Source organism: Botryllus schlosseri, chromosome 1 (genome assembly GCF_051294905.1).
Source record: "Botryllus schlosseri isolate E-star chromosome 1, Bs_hap1, whole genome shotgun sequence".
Classification (NCBI taxonomy): domain Eukaryota; kingdom Metazoa; phylum Chordata; class Ascidiacea; order Stolidobranchia; family Styelidae; genus Botryllus; species Botryllus schlosseri.
In genome coordinates, this window is record NC_137236.1 from 26,461,211 (window position 1) to 26,468,138 (window position 6,928).

A 6,928-nucleotide genomic window follows, 5' to 3' on the forward strand; every position below is an offset into this window, starting at 1 on the left:
AACTTAACAATGACACTACTTTGTCTGTGTGATCTTATAGGGCTCAGGTTGTAGTACATAGTTGAAGTTTTGAAAGCTCTAACGATCGGCTGAATCAGCGGGTTATGCTTGGCACTTATCAGATGCTTACAGCAAATTGTATTCACTTGCAAGTGTTGTCAAAGTCCTTAATGCTGACGCAGAAAAGGGGTGTAAAAGTAAGCACATACTATGCTGGATATGATATGTCAAAGTCCTAAATAATCGTGCAGAAAAGGAGTGTAAAGGTAAGCACATACAATGATGCATAGTGCACAGTATCCAGCATAGTTTGTATGTCATATCCAGCATAGTCTGTGCTTACATTTACACCTCGTTTCTGCGGCATCATTAGGGACTTTGTAAACACTTACAAGTGAATTCAATTTACTGTAAACATCTGATAAGGGCCAAACTTAACTGTCTGATTCAGCCGATCCCTAGAGCATTCAAAACTGCAACTATGTACTACAACCTAAGCCCAATAAGATCACACAAATTATATTGTCATTGTTAAGCTTTATATTTATATTCAATAATGATAGATCCTATCTGAAACTTGGAATCCGTCGCCACTTGCATAAGCGCCTATGCTTTCCCTCGTTGAAAACAAGGCATATAGGCTACGGCGGTGTCCTTCACATTAAAGCGGTCATGCTTTAGACGTTTTTGTGAAGTAGCTGTTGTTTGTCCATCATGTATTTCGTACCTCAACATACCCTGAATCAATCCTAAATCATTAACTGTCAGCTTACATACAATGCGCTTTCAGAATCGCCACCGGTAGCAGACTCCTTGATCACATAATCAGCAAGCTGCTGCTGCAGTGGTCATTGAAGCATAGCCGATCAGCCAATCAAGAGCCATGGTTTCGTGATGACTAGTCTTCTCGCCGTTCGATGGTCAGTGGTACGCCCATTCTTTGGCAGCTACTTTCAAACGCTTTGCACGAAATCTTAACGGCCTTCCTGTGAGCTTCTTTTAGGCCCATTGTCGTTTTTTTATCAATAATCTATAGAATAAGACATTACAACGGGGGATTTGTAAGATTTTCCAAATTTTTGACAACCCTAGTGGTCATGTAATGTGAAGAGTTATTATCGCACGAAGCGTGAAAATATTTTAGATTCACGGATGAAATTCGTCATTATATTATTCGTTTCATATATTACTTTCAAACATTAAACCTTTCTTAGCCCACGCGACCGGATTAACCGGTAGAGTTGATGTAGGGGTCGCCTTCGAAAATTTAGAGCAAGTTATAAATGATGATGCATCTTTGGGTGAGCCAATTGTTATTGATCACTTTGTTGCATGCTGTTATTTCTTGACCTCCCATCAGGATTGTCGGTATATTGGAAATATAATGAAATCTCCCAAACGTACCAGAAACGTAATTTTATTTCGTTAGGAGCACACGATTCCAAGTTGGTATATCTATATAGGGGCATCACTTCCTCTGATGCTCGCATCTGTACTGTGGGGCATAGATTGCAAAGAAGAGAATCTCCCAACATTTCAGGGGTTAACTCGTAAATTCAATTTGCATGTCGACGGCCGCCAACACATGCTAATCGAATTACGTGTCGACGGCCGCAGGTTGGCCACTCCTGCTATAGATGGTGTGAATGTTCGAATTTCTACTTATAGACCCAAATGCTTCCAATTTTACATTGCTATCGTGTATTCGGAACAGAATTAGTTACCTAGTTTTATTGGGGAATATGCAATATTTTTTGTTGAATCTAAATCTGGGTATAAAAATGGATTACGTGAATTGGTAAATGACGGAAAAAGAGACTAACTAACTCAGCAAAATACTGAAGCTCGTTTGATGCCCGGTTAAAAACCACCGTTCTAGTACACGAGGAGTTGGCAATAGTCACGTTACATCTATTGCCGTATTTTGTGATTCCTAATCTTTCGACTCTGGCTTGGTCCACTTTCGTCCTAACATTTTCTTTAAAAGATATCACTGCATTTCGGATAGCCTTGAGCTAAACCTCCGACCAATGTTCCCTTCAATGTTTGACGAGTCTGCGCACACTCACCAACTTACTGCTCAGACCCTTGGACAACAGTGCGTAACGACTAGAATAAGGTCAGCACATCGGATTTTTTGTGCGCAACTTGGATTTTCTGTGCGCAGAGACCGAGTCAGTACTGCACATTTACGCACGGGGGCAGCTTAAAGGAAACATTGCCTCCGACACAAGTGCAGGCAGGGATCCTGGACTCGATATCACCTCGATTTGAACCTTCAAACAATCGTATACGGTCTGGTGTAGGGGAGATGTGGTACCGATAAGACACGGGGACCAGACATACTTGAATAATTCTGTATGATAATCCCATGATTAGAGTCCGTGAATTTGTTTACAGATGCGTGCAGGCAAATGCACATGCAAATAGCTTTGACCTGCGCGAGTTAATGTTCTGTGACAGATGTTTTCTTTTTTGGGGGTATAAAATAAATTTCGATGGGATTATTCAATTATCTTTGTAACCTTCAACACGAACAGAACAGCAATCATTTTTAGTATGAAGTATAGCCTGTATAGGGCTTGTGTCACGCTATATAATTACATATGCAACTTTTATTAAATATCATCCTCGAGTGTACTTATTCAATTCAAAATTACAAAATTTATAGCGTCCTAGTCGAGGACAACATCCAAATCAAGCAAAATACTTTAACTAAGTAATCATGCTACCACAGAAACACAATTATACATACAGAGAGACTGTATGTCATAATAATCTCGTGGTATTTTATAGCTATAATGAGCTATTTCGAAGTCAAAATGTAACTTTACGGGCAATATGTATGGGCCCTCAAATGTGTAAGTTTCAGCCTAATTCGAAACGTCATTTTCTGCCAACATTTGAGTTCATATTTATTTTACATTTTTAAGATGGCGATCAAACATTATTTTTTGACTTGATGTAGGTGAGATTATAGTACAAAGCAAGAAAAGTTGGAACATCTGAGTTTTTGAGCTCATGTCTAAAAGGTCCATATGTCGTGCTCCTTTTGACCCACCCGGTAAGGGCCGATTATACGTTCGAACAACAAATTTTGAACGTTCACAAATGTTTTTTGAAAATGCGCATATTCATGTATATATCCTCGGCAGCTAGAGCTTGTATCAAAGTGTTGAACCAGAAGAGTATTGGTTATCCACTGAACATTTTGGGGCCAGAGGTAATTTCGTAATTTTTGATCCATCGGTACCACTCCTCCCTGCAAAGTGCAAACTTGCTAGAAATAACAACTCGCAAACTTGCTAAATGGATTTACCCTTCCAATTAACTCTTCTGTTAATTTGTTTATCACTGTTATTCATTTGGTTCATGTTTGACGTTCATACCATTTTCAGGCCCCGAGCTATTATGCTGCATTTCAACTCAGTTTTCACATAAAGCAGTTCACAACTTACCACTTTAAAGCATATATAATTCATGCTCTATCAACGCAGCTGGCTACTGTCGCCGCCTCTATCTACAGATTGTAAAATGCATATTTTATTATATACTAACATGTTTAAATGCATGATTATAATTGCAAAACAAGGGTCGTTAGAGATTTATTTGATCCGTTCAATTCGCACCCAGTGCACGCAAAAGTTTAATACGAGTAGCCTATATATTTACATATGGTTATCGGATATGTTGAATAGCAATCATTCATCGTACACGCATGCTTTTATCCTACATTTTTGACTAAAATCTCCAACCCTTTTCGGAAGTTCTAATAAAATCGAGGTCTGTCAGCCATCTATATTACGTTATATCAATCTGTATTGCGTTCTAGAATGAAGACTGTGTCACAACGAAGGTTCCATAGTATATCAGTAAGCCGGATCCAGTGTTCGTGAAGGATAGATATTGAGGGGCTATTGAGAGTAGCATCCTACAGACGGTACGACCACTGAGAAATACACTTATGCTGTGCGGTAAAACGGTGTTGAACCATTTTGATAGCCGTTCGTATTCGCCTATAGGATTTGCAGATTTCGTACAGTTTCTCAAAAATTTATGGACTCTTCGATTTCTCGGGTTCATGGTCTTTCGTCACCGGCCGCTTTGTACTCATTTGCTGCTCAGAAATGCTGGATTGGGCTGTGACATGATCGGGTGATGACGAAGTCGGTGACTTGTACTGATCTCCTTTAGTAACACCAAATGGGAAACGTAGAGGTCTTCGGTCGCTCTCGAAGGTCATGAGAGAACGCTTGCCTTCACCTATCAAATACAAATATAATCGGGATGAAGCGTTCTGTTCACACATGTAATACATCTTGTTCTAATCCAGTGGTTCTCAAACTGGGGGCTCGCCCCGTCGGGACACGTGAAAGCATCCGAAGTGGGGGGGGGGGCGAAGCCAACTGAGAGAAATTGATATTTCTTAAACGAGGAATGATTTTAATTAGTGTGAAACTCCCAACTTTTAACAACGGAAATATTCTTAAATGCATTACGTCGTATTACGTTCATTACGCCGTACCCTCCCTACGCCGATGCTACATTTTATGTGTTACCGCGCACCTTACACCGTTCCTCTGAATTAAGAGTAACTTGCATCTGCGGAATGCGTGTAGCGATTTTGATTTAGTTCATGGTCCGAGGTATGTTTAGTATGACAATAGAAAAGATCAAAGACTAAAATCGGTAAAATATCTCAATGCTACGCATGGGTTGTAACCATGTCACAAGGCCTCGACTCACAAGTCAATCTCTGTTTTATAGTTTTGACTCGAGTCAAGTCGAGTCATTTTCAATACACCACCGAGCCAAGTTCGAGTCCAAGTCAGCGAGCAGAGGGGCGAGTCCGAGTCATGGTGTCATTGTGTTGACGGCTCAGTTTCCAGTTAAAGTCTTGTTAAACATATACTTATTACAACTCTTTGGTGATATCGAATGACTCGTAGTTATAATGTACTAATTTTCATCATCTTTAGCATTTTGTGGTCGCATTTTTAAGTACCAGTACCAATCGACGAAACCCCAATAGTGTGATTATTTTACTATTCTTCGAAAATACAATGGAATGTCGGTCTTGGCCGTTCGAGTCTCGAATCATAAGACTTCGTCCAAGTCGAGTCAATACACGGATTGACCCGAGTCGAGTCATTTCCGTATTTGAGAAAATGACTCGAGTCATCAGAAAATCGTGACTCGAGTCGAGTCATAACTCGAGTCATTACAACCCTGATGCTATGTGTACCATTGCGCATGAATAAGGGGGGTTTCACTATCATCAACGAGACGTGTCTAAAGAAGTCCGAGAACCACTGTTCCAATCGACCCAATTGCTAAAACTCTGCTGGGATAGACTCGGGTCACCATATCTCAATATTTTTCATCAAAAGCAATACGGCGTGAAAGAAAAGGTCTGAGTGAATTTTGAAACCAATCGCACCGCGAGAAGGAAAACTCATTGCATAAAAGTATCCATTATACAAACGTTGATCCTCAGTGACATAATAGAGATGTTCCTTCTACCCTCATCACTAGCGAAAGCACAGTGACACTTGCTTGTAACAAAAGTTGCATCAAAATGTTGCATTCATGGACAAGCTACAAAAATACCACCAGTCAATCAACACTGCACTATAAAATCAAGTGTTCTAACTAACAAGTAGCACTCTATCCTCATTCAATTAGTCACGAAAACATTATTACGCAACGATTCCTCTGCAATCTTCACTCACGCACGAGAAATGCAAAGGCAAACAGAGAGTAACAGTTGCTGTTCACGTTTGGCGGTAACATTTTGTTATCATTTCATTGGTCCGACGCGCAAGCCATTGTGAATTTTGAATCTGGCACGCGTAACAATTAGAGTTGGAAACTTCTGGACTACAGTCTGTATAGAAGACACAGTAACCAGATCCCGACCTCGAAATTCAGAACATTATAACTTGAATTTATAGCCGTTATAATGAAACAAATTGAACGTTTAAAGCACTGCATCTGTGGTGTAAAATATACGGATGGCTTTTATAAGGCCTGGGTTATATTGAAATACAAAACGTCGAACACAGATATTTCTTGGCGCAACATCCATTGCATATAGAAGGCATTGGCGATTTCGCCCATTTTCCATCAGAATTCTGAATTGCGTGTTATACCTTGTAGGGGACGATGTAACAGATTCGTTGCTAAATAACATCACAGTAATAACCCAACAACACCGTCGCACGATTGTAATGTGTCATATGAACATGTTCGGCATCCTTGAGGGAAGCGAGTACGCAGAATAAAATTCTCAATAAGTGAGCCCACCTTTGATAGTAAAGTACTGGAATATAAATGTAGCTATGCATTTTTTCATTAATCAGAATTGCTTCGCGGATCGGACGAGATCACCAACCGGGTCGTATGTTTGACTCTCCTGCACAACATGTTACAATGTTCCAGAGTATTTGATACGTAGACCTTATTAATTGCATTTCACTGACAACGATGAGGATAAAAAGAAACTCCAACCTGGACTACCTGCTTCCGCTATGGAAACGCTTGGAGATTCCGGCCTCTTAGGGCACTTATAAACCTTCTTGTCAAACGTTACCATCTTACCTATAAGCAAGCAACAAGTAAATTTTCATTGAGCAACAAGCTCACGTACGTTTGTCTCCTACAATATCAAGTCAACTTACGCGGGGAATCCTTTGCTGCATTTATCTCGGTAGTCTTGCTAGACTTACTGCTCGAGGCACTCGTTTCTATGTCATCCATACCACTCGACTCCTTTGGCAAGGATTTGTATACCAACTCAATACTGGCAACTGCTGCCGAGACTCTTCGGTATTTACAAATTAAAATACATAAAACTGACTACAATCTGTCACCAGAAAGCAATTTAAGCATCAACTAACGGACATTATTCGAACCGTGAGAATTTCGG

General features: G+C 40.1%; 1 protein-coding gene across 2 annotated transcripts; it reads right to left on the minus strand.

Moving 5' to 3' along the window:
• Positions 1-3,589: 3,589 nt before the first annotated feature.
• Positions 3,590-6,928, minus strand: LOC145446186 (uncharacterized). 2 transcript variants are annotated; one of them, XM_080324429.1, is made up of 3 exons: positions 6,677-6,928; positions 6,511-6,602; positions 3,590-4,263 (listed from the first exon to the last, which is right to left on the minus strand). In XM_080324429.1, exons 1-3 carry the CDS (start codon positions 6,757-6,759, stop codon positions 4,055-4,057), a joined length of 384 nt encoding a protein of 127 aa, XP_080180555.1. In that variant the 5' UTR covers positions 6,760-6,928; the 3' UTR covers positions 3,590-4,054. The 2 variants fall into 2 exon arrangements, with proteins under 2 accessions (XP_080180555.1, XP_080180559.1); XM_080324433.1 differs by having other exon boundaries at positions 6,511-6,600; positions 6,681-6,925.